The 18,923-nt window shown below is 45.8% G+C and overlaps 2 protein-coding genes across 2 annotated transcripts in view; one reads left to right on the forward strand and one right to left on the reverse strand.

Annotated features, from left to right (window-relative positions):
- osbpl10b (oxysterol binding protein-like 10b) overlaps positions 1-6,640 on the forward strand; it is a gene marked incomplete at its 5' end in the record, with an annotated part of 45,679 nt that extends 39,039 nt beyond the window's left edge. Inside the window, 5 exons of the mRNA XM_080857350.1 lie at positions 1-180; positions 2,413-2,599; positions 3,054-3,236; positions 5,575-5,728; positions 6,209-6,640. The exon at positions 1-180 is cut by the window's left edge and continues 343 nt beyond it. Coding sequence (XP_080713476.1) covers positions 1-180; positions 2,413-2,599; positions 3,054-3,236; positions 5,575-5,728; positions 6,209-6,253 — 749 coding nt within the window. The 3' untranslated portion in view covers positions 6,254-6,640. The remainder of the gene's footprint in view (positions 181-2,412; positions 2,600-3,053; positions 3,237-5,574; positions 5,729-6,208) is intronic.
- Positions 6,641-11,284: 4,644 nt separating this feature from the next.
- Positions 11,285-18,923, reverse strand: part of stt3b (STT3 oligosaccharyltransferase complex catalytic subunit B) — a 39,543-nt gene continuing 31,904 nt past the window's right edge. Inside the window, exons 10-16 of the mRNA XM_080858632.1 lie at positions 16,720-16,931; positions 16,015-16,202; positions 15,544-15,715; positions 15,216-15,389; positions 12,888-13,001; positions 11,941-12,147; positions 11,285-11,651 (exon numbers count right to left, since the gene is read on the reverse strand). Coding sequence (XP_080714758.1) covers positions 11,571-11,651; positions 11,941-12,147; positions 12,888-13,001; positions 15,216-15,389; positions 15,544-15,715; positions 16,015-16,202; positions 16,720-16,931 — 1,148 coding nt within the window. The 3' untranslated portion in view covers positions 11,285-11,570. The remainder of the gene's footprint in view (positions 11,652-11,940; positions 12,148-12,887; positions 13,002-15,215; positions 15,390-15,543; positions 15,716-16,014; positions 16,203-16,719; positions 16,932-18,923) is intronic.

An 18,923-nucleotide genomic window follows, 5' to 3' on the forward strand; every position in this document is an offset into this window, starting at 1 on the left:
CCGGGGACGCAGCGGGTGACCGGCTACGGCTGCGCTTTTTGGCGGAGCAGGTGTCACACCACCCGCCAGTGTCGGGGTTCTACTGCGAGTGCAAGGAGAAGAGGATGTGTGTGAACGCGCACGTGTGGACCAAGAGCAAGTTCATGGGGATGTCCATCGGGGTGTCCATGGTGGGAGAAGGTAGGGGATTGAAAGATGAAAAGAACCACCTGAACAGAGTTGTTGACGATGAAACAATGTTTTTTTCTCCAGCTATTCTATTTAAATGAGTTATTCTGGTCTTCATAATTCATCTGATCATTAAATATTATGCATAAGCATAAATATTTATCCTTAAGCTTGCTCTTCGGAGGATTTGGCCCTTTTTATGCAGTGAGGGTTTTTTTGGGACAGAGTAGCCTTGCTGCAGTTCCTGATGCTTTTAGACATGTGTGTTCTAGGGCTAAAGCTGTTCCTGGATCAGATGGTGTCACCCCCAGGAATTGGGGTATTTACCGGTGAAACATTGTACTTCCATCTGTCAGTCAGTCACTCTTGCTGAGGCGAACACAAATGCCTCCAGCGCTGCAAGCCTCGTAGCACCAGGACGCTAAATGGCTGCGCTTTCTCTCGCATGGTGGGACAGCGCTGTCACCCCTGGCTCTGTGTAGCGAACAAAACCGCGTGGAGCATCACAGGTGTTCAGTGAACCGCAGATCACGGCGGGAATAGGAACAGCAGCCGTTGAGCGCCAAACATTAGCCAATTAGGACCGAGCGGTAATTAGGACAGCATTAATTACTAACTAGATGGAACGCGTTGATTCCCCCAGAGTGAGCACGCGGTGCTAATGAGAGGGGGAAGTTTACAGGGGATTTAAAGGGGATTTGCGTCTGCAGCCTTCAGTGATGGGATCATGGAACCACTACAGGCTCTCAGAGAAAGTGATGCATTGTTTATTTGTCTATTTATTTTGTCACCACACTGCTGTGCTAGCGCCTTTGTATTTCGTCACTTCCAAACATAAAAGGACGAAACACGAGTAGATGAGATTATTAATTCCACACCAGTGCGATTAATCTATTTGTCCTAAAGGTTAAATGTTTTTTCTTCTTGAGTTCTTGATGTGTTCGATGCCTCTTTAGTCCTTCAGTGTGATGCCTTTTACACATTTTGGTCCATGTTGACGGATACAATTTCATATAATAATACACTTGAAACCAGGATGTTTTCATTTCTGAGTTGTTTAATTGTCCAGAAGTCCAAAATAATTTGCAACAACTAATTTGCAATCAGTAACTACCTTCTACGCCATTTAGTGCTCCTTTAGACTTGCTCTCGGACATTCCATTTGTGTATTCCGTGCTATTTGGACATGCCATTCTATGGCTTTGATCTGGCACTGGTACTATAGGTATTTGTTCAGTGGTTGACTTGATTTGGGTTTGTGATGAATGTAGCAGTGGAAGAGTGTGTGGGGGGACCTGACATCCCACACCTGAGCGGTGCCTTTCATCGCAGCATGTTTGAAGATGAGGGGGCGTGAAGGCCCAGCTGTCGCTCTTGCACCTGTGATCTCCCCTCGAGTGCTGGACACACACAGTCAGCCCAGAATGGTTATCCACAGATTAGCCTGGGGCTGTAGCGCTACGGCTAGCATTAGAAACATCCGCCCAAGGACCAGCACTGGAAAGCAGGGTGTCCTTCAACAGGATGATAACTGATGTGTCCCTGCTCTGGCCATTTTGGCTCAGCACCACACAGTTTCCTCGTCAGAGCATCAGATAACACAGGGCTCTGTGAGTTCAGTGCTCGTAGTCCATCCTGCAGCCGCCCTGTAGTGAGGGCTCAGAGCATGCTGACCCAGCAGCTTTCCAGGGCGGCTTTGAAGCTCCATCTCTGCATGCCGCACACTGCCAATGCTTGGACCCCCTACTGTGAGCCGGCGCCAGGGGGGATGGAGCTTGGCCATGCCCCCACCTACCTCCAACCACCCCCCCCCCCCCCCCTCCTAACACCATGTCTGTTTTGGTGAAACAGATGTGTATCTGTGAGACCTGGACGTACGCCTGCAGCAGATTTTGCCACAACACAGCTGTCTGTTATGTCACTGGGACTGTAGGCTGGGTGTGGGGGTGGTGGGGTGGAATGGGATGGAGTTGGGGGGTGGGTGAGACAGGGCTAGGCCTGTGGAGACAGGAGGCATGTACAAGCACCATCTGTCTGGAGCTAATCTCACACACCCACAACCCTGAGAGATTCCACTCAAGTTACCTGATTATGGGATCTGTCTCTTGATGATGGGCTCTGACCCTCCTCCTCCTCTCTCTCTCTCTCTCTCTCTCTCTCGCTCTCTCTATATATATATATTTATTTCTATATATCTCTCTATGTATATATCTCTCTCTCTCTCTCTCTCTTTCTGTCTCTCAGGAACGCTGCACCTGCTGGAGCATGATGAGGTGTATGTGTTCGGGCTGCCCTCCGCCTACGCCCGCTCCATCCTCACCGTGCCCTGGGTGGAGCTCGGAGGCAAGGTGTCCATCGCCTGTGCCAAGAGCGGATACTCCGCCACGGTCTCCTTCCACACAAAGCCCTTCTATGGAGGGAAAGTACACAGGTGTGTGTGTGTTTCAAGAGATTTTTTTATGTGTATATGGATGTCCCGTATGGGTGTATTATTCACTATTTGTTGTTGTTGTTATATCTGGGGGGTATTGTTCGTACGTGGTTTAATGACAAACCTGGATAAGTTAACTCAGAGTAAGTGGTAAACCTCCTAATAAAAGAACCCCCATTGGTTCATTCTCTTAGCAAAACAACGCCAGAGGGCTCTTCTATTAGGAGGTTTACCACTTAGTCTGAGTTAACTTATCCAGGTTTGTCACTAAACCCATACGTGGAATACCCTCCTGGTCTGTATATGACTTTGTTTTTACGATACAAGATATTTCCGTGGAAGATGGATGCCATTTTCAAGGGCATGTTTTCACGGTGGTGAGCATGACGGTAGGAGTTAAGCTCACTGCCTCTGACCAGAGACCTTATCCTCATCCTCTGGTGCTTTCTCACAGGGTGACGGCGGAGGTCAAGCACAACTCCACGGGCACCATTGTCTGTAAGGCACAGGGGGAGTGGAACGGAACGCTGGAGTTCACCTATAGCAGCGGAGAGACCAAAGTGATTGACACCGGCAAGCTGCTAGTCATCAACAAGAAGATCCGGCCCATGGAGAAGCAGGGTCCATATGAGTCAAGGTGAGGAGTGAGACCGGGGGATCAGGGTCAATATGAGTCAAGGTGAGGAGTGAGACCGGGGGATCAGGGTCCATATGAGTCAAGGTGAGGAGTGAGACAGGGGGATCAGGGTCCATATGAGTCAAGGTGAGGAGTGAGACCGGGGGATCAGGGTCCATATGAGTCAAGGTGAGGAGTGAGACCGGGGGATCAGGGTCCATATGAGTCAAGGTGAGGAGTGAGACCGGGGGATGTTTCAGCTGTTGCTCCTGTCTTCATGCTCTCCAGCTATTTGGTCTTGGTCTATTGAGCAGGAACACTGCCAGCAAAGAAAACTGATGTGCTTTTGTGATTTGGATTCTGTTGGGGTTGAGTGTGAATAGTACTAAAGTGCTGGTTGTTAGAGTAATGGGGACCTTTTTATGCCTTTATGCTTTTTTGATGTTGCTTCGACAAAGATAGTTGCACTGTGAGGTAAGGGCAATCTCATTGTATCATGACAAGCTCAGTCCATCGTCTAATTAAGAGTGTAGCTATGATTCATCATTTGTGCTGTTGACTCCTTCACTTTATATAGTGTGACAGTTGTGATGAGAGTAGGTCTAGAGCTTCAAGGAGGTGTTGTTACACTGCACATGTAAAGAGCTACTTCTCACTTAAGTCTTTCCCTCCCTGGTGAAAGATGGTGTGTTTTTTCTGTGTAACAGCATTATACAACTGCCTTCTTACAAGATCCTGCATATTATAGTATATTTTCTTCCCCTCTGAAAATCCAGCTGTAATCACTTCGGGGAAAAACAACAACTCCCTTCCAACAGCGACCAGCTTTAGCGCTGACCTCATTCAAGCGCTTCATGCCACGCAATCAGTCTGAGTTAGCCAAGGCTCAGAAGTATGCAACGGTTATTAGCGACCTCAGACTTCTCCTGGACTCGGCTAATTAAACTTTACTGACTGCACAGGCCTCTCTAGACACCCACCCCCACACACACACACACACACACACACTACTACTGGCCTCGTGGGTGGGGAGATGGGGGTGCTCTTAATTCCACCGACAGCGCCAGATAGCATGACTGGAGGGCTCTGCAGGGTTGGCGTGATCGGTGAGCTCCATCTGAGTTTTCAGAACATTTTTTTTTTTTTTTTGTAACACCGCCCCTCGAGGCACACAGACTGACACCACACACACCCACACACAAACACACACACACACACACACACACACACACACACACACACAGACACACACACCATCCTGCCTAAGCTCTTACACAAAACAAGTTCACCTTCACTCACAGCACACGCACACTTCATCCTAAATGTACTCCACTGCTCCCTCATCATCCGCTGCGGTGCTCATTGAGAGGAGGTGAAAACAGGAGGTGAAAACAGGAGGTGAAAACAGGAGGTGGTTGTTCAGAGAGAGCGGGCCAGGAGCCGTGTTGGACCAGGGTCCGCCAACATAATGCCTAATCACACTAGCGTCAGCGCAGCAGGATAATGCTATCAGTCCGGGAGGTTTTTGCATAGTGCATAATGGAATAGGATTGCTCCAAAAAAAAAGGGAGAACCAGAGCGTAGAGGGGGAGGGCTGCTTTGGTACCCTCATGGCAGGCTGAACGAGGGCAGGGGAGGGCAGGGGAGGGGAAGAACTAGCCTGTTCACAGTTCATCTGCCCAGCCACGTGAGCAGCACCTCTTTCTAGTGGAAGTGAGGATGCCAAACAAGCCCCCTTTGCAACCACAACCTGTCACAGAGTCCTCCACTGTCCAGGCCCTTTGCATTGATCTCTTCTGCTGGATGCTGTCCATGGGTGACACTGTATCGTGTTAATCAGGTTATGTGCAGCTCTTCTTGCCAGCTGAAGGGATGGAGGGGGGGGGGTGGGGGGTTGTTATCATGCAGCAGCATAGCAAGCGTCTCACTGATAATAAAGCCACAATTACAGTATTGTGGATGCATACACGTCCATCTGTGCAGGCGTGTATGTATATCTGAAATGTACAGTTTCAGGTGTGAACAGCCATACTTAAACAGGTACTCTACATTCTGAACAGCGTGTTATTTGTGAATGAGGTGTGTAGATATGCAGAGAAGGTTGACTTTGGTAGTGAATATGTGAGCATAGTGAGCTATTTTGGATATGGGCCCATGGTCTATATGCGAGATCCCACTGTTGGAGCGATATGGACTGTGTAATGTTTTGTATTAACATGCTGAACTATGAACACGAACCACTGTTGGTTTTACGCACTGGTTTACACAAACACAGTATTTAGGCTTTGCAGGGTCTCTGTTCGCATAAACAAAGGTGGACTCTCTCCGTGTCCTTATCCAGTGGTGCTTTGATTGACAGGCGGCTGTGGCAGCACGTGACGAGGGCGCTGAGGACGGGGAGCATGGAGGCGGCGACGGAGCAGAAGCACCAGCTGGAGGAGCGGCAGCGGGGCGAGGAGCGACAGAGGGCTGCCACCAACACGGCCTGGAAACCCAAATACTTCATCAAAGAGGTGAGCGGGCAGGGAGCCGGATCCAGAACACCGGGCCGTGCCAAAACACTCCAAAGACAGGTCATGAAAATACTGTGCACGTAATGCACAACAACACCACACAGTAGAGTTGTAATGCTACTAGACAACCCTGAGATGCTGTATGGAATGGAAGGAGTAGATTGAGTGGAGGGAGAGGGAAGGGGAGGGGAGGGGAGGGGAGGGAGAGGGATATGGGATATTGTGGCAGCTAGCAGATGGGACTCAGACACTCTCAGCACATCCCTTTCACCCTGTCCCTGTCCCCTTCAACAGCCTAATGCCTCTTACATCAGCCATGGTTACTCTTATGGGTCATTGTCAAGCAGTACTCTTGTGTTTGTTCCTAACCAGACAAGGTTTTTGCATTGTAATCGGTTTATATCAAAGGATGTCCATAGCACTAACTCTCTTCCTTTCTCTCTCTCTCTCTGTTTGTTTGTTGTGTTTTTATGTGTGTAGGGAGACGGCTGGGTGTATCACAATCCACTGTGGAAAGCTCACTGACGGGGACCCCAAGCAGACGCCAAACTCCAGCTGTCAATCACATAGCCCAGTCCAGAGAGGGGTGTGGCTCTACAGAGGGAGGGCTGACCGGAGGAAGGGGGCAAGATGAGCACACGTCAAAGGGAAGCACAGCGAGAAGGCGTCCAACTCTCCCATTAACTTACATGTGTAGCTCTAGATGACCAGTGCCTAACACGTAGCCTAAACCAAAAGATTCCAGCAGGGAGCTCAGATATCCATCCACACATTACCCTGCTGTAAACCCTCCAGGACCACATTAACAAAACTAATGAAAAAAGGACAAAAACATGTTGGCAGCAAATGTCAGGAGTATATTTATAATTTTTTTGTAATTGCAGTATTATATATATTTTTTTTCCACACCAGGTGTTTGTAAGAGGGTGGCCATCTTTAGTGACACCATGGGGTATAGTGCTATTATAGCCACACACTCTCTGGTCACACTTGAAACTGAAAGTGTGAAATAAGGACTTCTAATAAGGATAACTTGAAATAAGGAGACCTCATGGTATTTATACAAAGGATCTGATCCTCAAAAACATGCTTTTTCTGTTGTCGATCTCGACTGGATGGGCAAAACTGTCTAGAGTGGCTGTTTCTTGGCTCTTCTGGTGATGATCTTCAGAACAGACAGAAGCTCCACACATTCTCTGCTGTGATCGTAGCCCTGTTGTGGTCGTCAGGAGGACGTGGACATAGACGTGGGGAAAGTTCAGGCTGAGGAGTGAAGTATATGTGCTCCTGTTTCACCCACGCACAAAGTCTGCTCATTAGTTCCAAATCCCCAGCTCTACAGCTAATTAGCACATCCAGATGTTTGTCATCACATAGGCGCCAAGCTCCATAGGTGCTCGAGGGCAAGTGCACACACACACACACACTTACACCCACACTTACACACACAGGCTCTGATAAGCTAGAACAATTAAATCTGATGGCCACGGAGGAGAGAAAAAACAAAAGCATAAACCCTATTGCAGAAGGACCTTTTTTTGCCCCCATGAATAGAATTGTTCTCCACTGATGAAGGAGTAATAAGCCACCGCAGGGGTCCTCTGTGGGCGAGAGGATGGAGAGAAGCCGGTGAAGGCAACGGTGAACACTTACCACAGCCCAACTGTGGTTGCCAGCACAGCATACACCGTCGTAAAATGGTCACACAGAGCACCGGGGTTCGGCCAACAAACACCAAAACTCATTGTGCCCTCTCCTATTCCTATAAGTGGCTGCTGGGTGCATGTCATTACTGTACTGGCATGTGATGGGGAGTCGAAACAGGGGACCAGGGGTGAGAACTAGGAGGTAAAGAAGACTAGATTCCAGTGTCCCTTTTTTGAAACACTGATAGTCCTCTGTTCCAGTATACAAAAGATGTAGTTTCAGAAACACATGGTTTGGTTACTTCATTGTTCCATGTGTCTGTACGAAGGATTTCAAGGATTTTACTTCATAGAAGATTGAGCGGTAATCGTGTGCGTTTACAGACGCCTAACAATGTATCCCTGCGCAGCCACTAAAGCTCCGAAGAGTTGAATCTCATCTCAGTAAGCTCTCGCAACACGGCCCAACCCCATCTCTAAATCCAAGTTCATACTAAATAGAGAAGATTGCTTTATGAAGTTCAAGGACTGTTTCTCTCCCGTCATAAGAGACTACACTTGAAAGTCCAGAGGCCTGCGTGAAATGAAATGCTTTCACAGGGATACACTCAGCCTCTCAGCCCACGGCACTGTCTGGATCTGGATGTGTCTCAGGCTAAATAGATGTCACTGGACTCCGCAGAGGAGGCTGTTAGTGGGTCAGGATTGGGAAAGGCTGACCTGCTTGCTGTCTGCCATTAGTCTCCAATTAACTCAGCAGAGGGATTGGAAGGAGAGCCAATGCTTTCAGGTTCATTAGAAATGTGTGTTTCCCACTAAAATGACACAAAAAAATCGAGTTAAAACAGAATGCCAACTAAATTATCCAGTCAGCAGTGGTTTATTGCTTGATTATGGAATCGTAATGAATATCCACCATGGACATGATCTTGGCTCTGCAACCCTTTTTGTGAAACGTTACAGGCACTACAGGTTAATGTCCAGCCTTACTGAGACAGTCAAGCACTTTTGCACTAATGTGAAGACAGTCTGTGCATTACAGCTGAAGGCAAGAGAAGTTTTAGAAGTTGTGGACACGCATTCCTCCTGTGACTGGTGTTCCAGTTGGATTGATTAACTGAATGTGTTTGTGTGTGTGTTTGTGTGTGTGTGTGTATAACCTGAATGAGAAGCACAGTATCACAATGTATTCACAGAGCTTTGACCAAACGCACTCCGCCATTGTAGAACCTATGCAAATCACATTCACTTTTTCAGATCAGTTAGGCCGTCATGTTTGACATTCAGTGCGAGGAGGTTAAGTTGGGTATATGTTTAATCAAAGATGCCATGGCAATCAGGAAGATTGTTTGCCCCTGTAAGTCACATTAGTAACATTCTTTACTGCAAATGATGTCCTGCTGAAAAGTGTTAGACATGTAATAACGCACTGTCTATTACTCACGTTGAGTGTCTGTCAGGTTATCTACAGGTTAATTAGTGCTTATGATATGCTTGTACCCCTCCATGTGTTTTACCCAGGGAATAGAACATAGGGTGTTTTCTGTTCTCCCTCAGACATGTGTCAAGGATGGGGCTAATTCTGTTCTACACATCTCTTCATAGCAAATGCCGAGGCACCTGGGTGTAGGGCCATGGCATGCTAATGGTGTGCCCGTGCTGCCATCTAGTGGTCCTTGAAAATCATTGAGAGGCTAGAAAGTGTAGACGTGAAGTCTTAATGTGCACTGTGGTTTAACTATAAAGCCAAGAGCCAAGATGACCTAAGACTTGAACTGGGCTCCCACAGTGAATCAAACCTTTTAGTGACGTCTGATACCATCGTCATGATCATTAAGGCAATTTCACTGAATGTTTAGTAAAAAAAAATCTCTCATGTTTGTTGACTGAATTACACCTACACATATTTTTTTTTTTTGAACTGAACAAGGTTTTTGGAATAAAAACATGGTTTTATCTCCATCAGAAGTATGATATCAAACCTAACAACTGACAGGAATTAAACATTAAAATGTTTGACCTATCAACACTTTTCACCATTTCACAAGACTAGCCATTTAAGTTTTAAATTCACCAACCTTGCCCCACTTTTCATGACGTATGTTGCTGGAAAAAAATACAAAAATGTGTCAAGACTACACAGTCATTTACTCCTTTAATCACAAAGGCATCATTTCATTCTCAAAACAGCATCCATCTTCTTTTTTTTTTTTTTTTTTTTTACAATTGAAGGAATAAACCTTGACTTAGAAAAACAAAAATACAATTTTTGCATTTCGTGTTGGAAGGCTATCTTCTGTTAGCTTCCGCAGTGTGTAAATAAATACCCTAGAGAGCGTCTCTGAGTCCTTTGAGATTGTTTCTGTTTTTCCTTGTCTTTGTCTTTAAGAGATTTCAATATGATGTTCCGTGGATGGCTTCAAGGGCCTGTGTCGTCCTTCCTCTGCAGTAACTGAATGACCGTTATGTCCCTCTGTCATGGCAATCTCACACTACATACACTAAGCGAAAGCAGCACTGCAGACCGAGAAGCAGAGGAGCGGGGTGGCAATGGGGGCAACAAGAACTCGTGGACAAGTAAACAATTAAGATCAATTTCACTACGGAAACCAGGGCTAGGTGGCCCTTGGAACTAGGGTGTGTGGGAAAAGTGAATAAGACTAAACGAAACCAAACAAATAAAAAGTCACCTAAAATGATCTCATGTAGCATTGTGTGGATAATCTCACTGTTCAGAGACTGAATGGGGAAAAACAAAAAGGAACAAGACAACAACAACTGCTCTCAAACTGCAAATTTCTCCATAGACACACAGCAGGTGAAGCCAAGTCCAGCAGACAGCAACCTGGGGCCCACAGTCCTACTACGGTTGACTGGGTGCCAGGTGTGGACGAGAGCATTAAGATGGTGGGCTGCACTCACTGTCTGACTACACACACACACACATGCAGACACAAACACACAGGGTGCAACCGACGCTAGCCAATAAACTGATTGAAGCCTAGCAGCAGGACATCAGAATGGGAGGCTTTTATTATTTATATTAAACCAAACAAATCTAGAACTTCATTTCTTAAGTTTTCCCCTCCCCACTTCGAGATATTATTGCAACTCTTTCTTTCAATTTTTTACAATCAGTAAAAAAAAAACAAAAAAAAAAACAAACACTAGTAGGAAGGAACAAACAAAATGACACAAAAAAAAGCAAATACATTTTAAAAATTACCCAAATTGCCCATATGTCATCTAGAAATCCTTTATAATTGGTTGGTTGTTTTTTTAATTTTAATTTTTTTTTTTTTTTTTAAATAAGGCGGGCGTGCACACAATTCAAGAATGAGCATTGGGAGTGACTGACCTACACACATCACCCCCCTCCTCTGACCCCACCTTTACTGGTTATAAACTAACTAACCTCCCCCCCACCCTCCCCACAATCACTCTTGCCCTGAGCAACAAACTATCTTTGGTGCCACCACCTTTAGGCGCCACACGGCTGGGACTCTCATCAAACATGGCATCTTTCTCTAAAATGGCCATATGCTTCTATCATATCAGTGGGAACAATGGTGTGGTGGTGATGGTGGGGGGAAGGGGATGTAAAGACCACTTGCCCAGTACTATCAAAACATTCAAGTACAAAAGCCAACCCGTCGAACAGAGACTCACTACACGGAAGGAACACATGCCAAGTGCAGATGACGATGAAAATGATGATGATGATGATGATGGTGGTCACAATTAAAACAAAAACATGGGCTGCAGACTCGCTCTGGCTTCGCTCTTCTCTCTCTCCCGCTCTTCTTTCCCTCACTCCCTCCCTCCCTCCCTCCCTCCCTCCCTCCCTCCCTCCATCCATCCATCCATCCATCCATCCCAACCCACCCTCTCCTAACAACCCCCACCCCCACAGGAAAAAACAAAAAGACAAATAAACAGAGGCATTCAGGTCGCAGAGCTCCATGTCGTCATAACCCAGCACTGCAACCTCGTGCTGCACACTCCCTCCTCTCGGCACCTCTTCAGACAACGGCCGTCTCTCCTCTCTTCCTCTTCCTCTTCCTCTCCTTCGCCTTGATTGGTGGATTACTTAGCTTGCTGCTTTTTCATTGTCTCTTTTTTTGTATTTTGTATTTTTTCGAAGTTGTCCTTTGAGATTTGCGTCTTTATTTTTGTCCTGTCCCTTCTGGTGGCAGTTAAACAGACCTTCTGGTCGGCCTCTTGCCTCTCTTCATCATGAGCTTGTTCTTTATGTAACCCCTCTTCTTCTTAGATGTCTAGGCCAGAGGAAGAGAAAGAGAGAGAGTTACAATGGACTGTCATAGATTCACTCATTCACACACACTCACACATTTGATGAGTCACCATCTCTACTACGGCAAACAGGTTCCTTTCGTCTGTCAGGTCACTTGAAGGACAGAGGCAGCAAGAGAGAAAGACAAAAGTGCGCAGGAGAAAGATGTGTATTTATGCCAAGTAAAAAAAAAAAAAGATAGAAAAAGATTGTCAAGAAAGAAATTAAGAAAGAGACAGAAAGAGAGGAGTAATTGACAGACGTTGGCTGACCTTTTTGGAGATGTACTTCTGTTTCTGGCTGAGGTTCCGGGGCTTGTGGTCCAGGCCCTGTCGGTTCTCAGGCTTCTTGACGCGGTAGATGCGCACAAGCCAGTGTTCAGAGGTGAACGCCTCCTCCAGGTGCTTCAGGCGGATGTCCTTGTTGCCGATCTCGGCATTCCGTGTGCGGTCGAATCCTGGCGGCGTGCGGAAATCCAGCTGCAGAGGATAAGGAGGTTCATCAGGATTACAATAAACATAATAAAATAAAACAAGAGCAATCGGAGATTCTGACCTCCAGCAAGGAGGTACACAAATCAGGATCAGGATTCAGCCATAATTTTAATGGGGATGTCCCAGGACCAAAATCCACCTCTGGTGAAAATTTCAGACAGATGCGCCCAGTAGTTTCGGAGACATGTTGTCCACAGACAGAAAGAGAAACAGACAGACGGACAAATAAATGAACGGACCCGATCGCATAACCTCCTTGCTGGAGGTAATAAAACACAGGTCAGTTGGTTTAGTGTCTCTGTAGCTAAACTAGTTAAACAGATTCTGACAAACCCAAACAGATGTATGACCTTGTTTTGTGGGATACTGTTTTCTAAATCAATAATTCTAAACTAGATCAAACAGGCCGCCTGCCTTTTAATAAAATAGATATCTTCAGTAGTTACAGCATTATTTGGCTGGTGAATGCACTCTCCTAATGATCAGATCACTGCTACCGCCTTTTTGACCAATAGGGAACGGGCTCTTGAACTTGGTTCCGTTCAGGATTCTTAGGTGCGCGAAATTGTGCGGAACCCGTTCCCTGTTGGTGGGATAGGGACATGTGTTCATCCCAAAGGAAGGAGTTAGGCTCATCCATACCAATCTCCATCATTCCCACCCGGTCTCCCTCCAGGAATGCGGACGGTGTGAGCGCAGCTGAGATGGCTGAGTAGTGTGCTTACCTGCATCTCACCGAAGCGGTAGTAGGACATCTTATACATGAGGCAGTTGAGCAGCACGGGGGACCCGGCCTTGTCCACGCGGAACTCTCCCTGCGGTGTGAAGTAGTCGCTCTCCTGGAGAACACGAGAACAGACGGGGTCAGCTTGGGGAAGACAGGTCAGGGCCGCCAGGCTCCAAAACTGAACTGATCATCGTTTATGGACTTTTCCTTTACTTACACTACTGTTCAGTTTGGAATCACCCAGAAAATGACTGGAAATCTTAGATTTGTACTAGTGCTGTCAAACGATTAAAATATTTAAATCGCGATTAATCGCATTTTTGTAGTCATAGTTAACTCAAAATGAATTGAGATTAATCGCAAATTAATTAATCGCACATTCTAAATGTCTCTTCAATAATTTTTTTCCATCATTTTATTTTATTTTATGTCTTATCAACATGGAAGGTGGATTGGCTTGCTTTATGCAATGTTTTATTTAATTGAAAAACAACATTGCCAAACAGGGCGGTACAAAATAAAATTATGAAGTGCACATTTCAGATAAACAAGGACTCAGCCTATAGTGCAGTTAAACCATGGCTTAATATTTTCTTTTTTTTCAAGTTTGCTGTGAACATAGAAGTCAGGCCTCTTATTTCAAAAACAATGAACCGTAACAGTTAGGTAACCAATAAAAGGTAAGCCTACTACTTCTGTGCTTTCAGCCAGCTGCCTGATGACATTTTCAGACAACAGTGAAGCTCGCTTCTTTTGCACAACACAATTTTCTATTCAGAAGCTTTTTATCATCCATTTTGCCGTATCGCGCTCACCATTCACGCAAACGTAACGTTGGCCTTCTACACAGTTTGGGAGGGCAAAAAGAACGTCAATCTACAACGCGTTAATCGCGCGAAAAAAAAATGAACGCCGTTAAAATGGGTTTGCGTTAACGCCGTTAATAACGCGTTAAACTGACAGCACTAATTTCTACACATGAAATGAGGCACATAATTGATCAAAAAGCCACAGTCAAAGTTAGAAGTAATAATGATTTCTGCTTGAAATAACAATTTTCTGCTTGAAAATCTTAAAGAATCTTCCATTTGCAGCGATGATGAACTTCACAGCATTACAGCTTGACTGCTCCTTCACTTAATATGTCTTGCATCATTCAGGGCGAAGCTTTGGGTCTGTCTTGTAGGATAAAACTGGCTCCAGTCAAAAGCCGTCCACTGGGTCCACATGGCAATGGATTTATGGTAAAATGGAGTTAGCCTTCCTTGTTAAAAAAAATCCTTTTCCTCTGTACAAATGACATCCTTTAGCAGCACCAAAGAGGATCCCATTTCCTCTAGTGTGCTTGAGAGATGGTGTCAAGCACTGCTCCAGCATCTTTTCATTTGTTCTGCGCCTCACAGTCACAAGTTTCTTCTCTGTGATGCTAACAGCTCAACTTCGACTGATCTGATATTTTCAATCACCTTCAACCAACTACATCTCTATCTCTAAATTTGAGTCTTTCCATTTCATTGTCCAGTCTCAGATATAGCTTTTTCTTGGAAACCCTGCCTTGAAGGCCAGCATTCCAGAGCCTCTCCACTGCTGACAAAGAGACTGATGTTTTATGGGCCGTATTTAATGAAGCTGCCAGCTGAGGACCTATAAGGAATCTGTTTCTCAAAAAAGAAGGTGCTGGCATGCACTGTTCTATGAGGGATAGGTTTGCACACCTTTGGAAGACATCTTCAGTGTCTTGCCAATGCCATGGAAAAGCATCACTTTCTAAGAACAATAATAGTCTGAAGTGTTTCTGAAGAAAGCACTTTGTTTTTCACCATTTTTAGACCATAACAAATCCCTCAAGTGTTGATTTTTCTTCCTTAAACAACGTGAGTCTTCAGCCATACAAAGTTGACTGTAAAAGGGTTTTTTAAGTGATAAATTAGCCTTTTAAACATGGTCTTTTTGGACTAACTAACATAAAGAGACATTGAAACTCAGGAGTGATGGTGGTGGAAAATATGCCTTGTTCACCCATGGAGATATTCCATTAAAAAATGAACCTCACTAACAATGTCAACACCATATTTATAATCTTTTTGATGTTATTTGAATAATAACTCAGTGTTACCAAGTTTCTAAATGACTCCTATTACATGCATCACTGATTCTGTATCAGCAGTCTTGACAGCATTTACACTAATTATGTAGGAAGGCACACAATCAAAATAATTGAAGCCCAACAGTCTCGTAGCCAGTCGTGAGTACCCCTCCCCCTGCCACCCAGTAGCCCATCAGGCCCTTCTCCTGGTGGGAGCAGGTCCCGAGTGCAGCCACTCACCCGGATGTCCTTGGGGTGCTCTCCCTCAGCAATGCGCACCATCCACAGGAACTTGTTGATGTCATCGCCAGAGTAGCCAATCACACCGCCGAAGATGATGAGGACGTAATCCACATCCAGAGACTTCATGATCTCGTACGCTGCGCTCTCATTAGATGACATTGCCTTACCGACCTGCAAACAGAACAACAGTCATACTAACACCTTCTCACCACTAGATGGCTCTACTGCCACACTTCTCTGGCGGTGAGAAACACAAAGACAACTGAACACTTGCAGCTCCACAGCTCTGGTTTCAGAAGTGTAGGATGAGAGGCTGTTTCCTCACCAGTGCTATATGACTGTTGTTCCAAGTGTTGTTGTCCACTAACGTAGTTCGATTAGCCATGCCGGCTATCTGGTAACCGTAATCCCACCAGGACATGACTCGGGCGTGCTCGTCTGTGTTCTGCCTGAGCCAGTAGTATGCTTCTCTGAAGTCGTCCAGAATGTTCCGAGATCTGTGAGAAAACAGTGCTTGCCATGAAACAGTGCTTGCCATGCCAGGCACAGAACTACATGTTTAACATTGCTAAACGCTAGCTGTGTCCCAATTTGTGGTCCATAAGCCCTTACTGTCAACATACAGTATGACCACATTCGCTCCCTATCTTATTGCATGAGATTTTTTCTCAGCACGGTACAAACCAATGTTCCCATTGCTCAATTTACATATTGCCTCACCTTGCAACAGCATAAATCTAATCTGAGTATATGGCCACTAAGCTTCAGGGTGACATTAGGGGACTGAGTGTCTCACCCGTCATGGTTGTAGGAGGCCAGCACCACGCTGGGGCTGGAGTAGGCGTTGCTGGTGACCCAGGTGCAGTGGACGGCAAACATCATGAGCAGCATTAGCATCAGCATGGTCACGATGCTCTTGATGTTGGGTCCCAAGCCCTCCTCGGCCTTCTCCTGCTCGGACACATGCTTACGCACCTTTCCAGCCTGCAGGACACACACACACACACACACACACACACACACACACACACACACACACACACACACACACACACACACACACACACAAGTTGGGATGAAAAAGAGCTAAAGTCACCTAGCAGTAAAGCATTTGGCAACAGCTTGCAGCCATCAGCACATTGAAAGGACAAAGCAACAAAACAAGCTCTGTGTGTGTGTGTGTGTGTGTGTGTGTGTGTGTGTGTGTGTGTGTGTGTGGCGTAGAGTAATGGCTGAAGGCCTGGAGTCCAGCACAGGGTGACTCATCAATACTGACTCTCAGGACTAAAAGCTGCTACAGCAATAACAAGGTGTTTCTTTGCCCACTGTGCTGTAAGTCTACCCAGCAAAGGGACACAATCAATCTGGCCCATTCTGCCCTGGGAACTTGGTCTTATCACATTCAGCCAGCTAATGACGCCTGGCGCCATTAAACCAGATGAACAACAAACAAACAAACAAACAATCGGTCAAGAGTCCCTTGGAAGGCCTGGCTGCTGACCTTATCGTAGAGGTTTCCGGAGCTCTTCCTGTCGTCCTCGTCGCTGCTGTCCTCGGCGGGCGGACTCTCGCGCTTGGAGTCGTCGCCCAGGTAGTGCTCGAAGACGCTGGAGAAGGCGATGGCCGACAGCATGCACACCACGGGCGTCAGTGTGAGCATCAGGCGCACCATCACGCCCGCAAAGTAGACCGCGCTGATGGCGTACAGAGCCACTAGGGGGCAACAGAGAGGGACATGGGTCAGCATCAAATCACATCACACAAGGAAACTACAGTTTTGGTGTCAAAAATTGGCACAGCCGAATAAAACCAAGACGTGACTAGAGAAAACAACAGAGAGGTATAGATCCAAACAAAAAACAATCCCCACATTAATCAGCAATTCCCACATGAATCTCTCCGTTCAGACTCATCCAGCCTGAAGGCAAGCAGTAGAGGGATCTGGAGAGGAAGCAAGCTATTCACTTAATTTATGAACAGGCTTTTATCCAGCTTATTCATTCAGCCCAGTGTAAGGTAGGTGCTCTCAGATACTTGCTCTCAGTGCTTCCCATATGTAAATCTGGGTGTCCACCACAATAACACATTTGAACTGATACTCTTATCCAAACAATATTTGTTTCCATTCATAATGAACTGAAACTAATCCATACTTAACACATTTATTTAATGGATGCCTGCATGCCCAAAATAAAGACTTATGGAATAGGCGGCTTTGTGCATCGCAACATTGATCCTGGTGCTTCAATTCGTTGCGCCAATTTCCAGCTACTGTTCTGCTAAAACTACTGCACAGAACCAACCTTCAATCTGTAAAGTACAGGCCCACTCCTAACCCCACACACAACAGCTGTGGGCCAGCTAAGAGCTGGTGCTGTCTGAGCACCCCCCCCCCCCCCCCCTTCCTTTCCTGCTAATGGAGGTATTAGGCGAGCGTTAGATTTAGACTGTTTGAGGTACCTTCACACAGCCACACTACTGGATCAACTAAACACATCAGAAGCTGCACATAAACACAGATACAAGATGAATCTTTTAAATGTTCCCGAGTCATCAGAAGCTGCACATAAACACAGATAAAAGATGAATCATTCACAATGTTGCTGACTCATCAGAAGCGCCGGAGTGAACGATGCCTAATTAGTTAAAGATCTAAGTGTAGCAGCAGTCAACAACAGAGAAGTTTGGGCCTCATGCAGGCAAACACTCTCTAAACTTCCTTAGTCTACTCCAGATGCACCAAATGTTCTTCACCACCCAAATCTGCTCTTACCCTGGTGCGCTGAATGATGAATGATCTCACGTGATCATAGATTGGAGGCACGTGGCTGATTGTAAGTTATTAGCATAGGCAACACCCCCTAAACCCTAAAGAAAGGAAGGTTTTGTGCCCTGTGCCATGTCAATACTCTGGCTCTGGCGAGAGATGGCACCAAAAAAGCCTGGAAGAAATACTTCAGCAGTAGCGAAATTGATGTACTGTTAAGTAAGGGATAATGTATAGAACGCAGGTCATTGTCGGGAAAATAAGCCCCGACAGGGCGAACAGCACCCCGACGCGAAGCGGAGGGGTGTTGATTCACCGTGAAGGGGCTTATTTTCCCGACAATGACCGGCGTTCTATACATTATCCCGCTTATTATACGGCTAGAACTACAAAAATTACTTAACACAGTGTGTCTTTTTACAATGTATTTGCTTTTGTTACTATACGTAGTGAGGTTAAAAAGCAGAGAAATAGTTCGCCAAAGACGTTGAACTTTCTTTAGAACACAGCTGCTCAACCGTCCGCTGAAACTCCCTTGATAAGTTACCGTACTACTTGCGGAGTGCTACGAAAGATGTGAATCAGAGGCAAAAAGGCCACTTTCCTTGACAGCGGTCATTAACTGCATAGCAACGGTCAGTTATCGGAAAATAGTTAAATAGTTCAAGTGAATGGAGCATTCTACAGCATTAAGAAGAGCCGTGTAATAAATCAACTTAACCATGTGTGTAAATTTGATGTGATATTTGTGCTTGTTTTATGGTCCTCAAATTTAGAAACCTCTTTTTTTTCATACCTTGGCAAGACTGCTCTCGACCACTTTCAACATGTTCTGCTTGATTAAAGCAAACAGCAGTGAATCCCAGAAATCAATGGGCACTGACAGAATAAGAACAAAAAGAGGAAATCTGCTTGTGTGCCACTGCCTGCACGAGGCC

The sequence above is a fragment of the Sprattus sprattus genome (assembly GCF_963457725.1).
Source record: "Sprattus sprattus genome assembly, chromosome: 19".
NCBI lineage: Eukaryota > Metazoa > Chordata > Actinopteri > Clupeiformes > Clupeidae > Sprattus > Sprattus sprattus.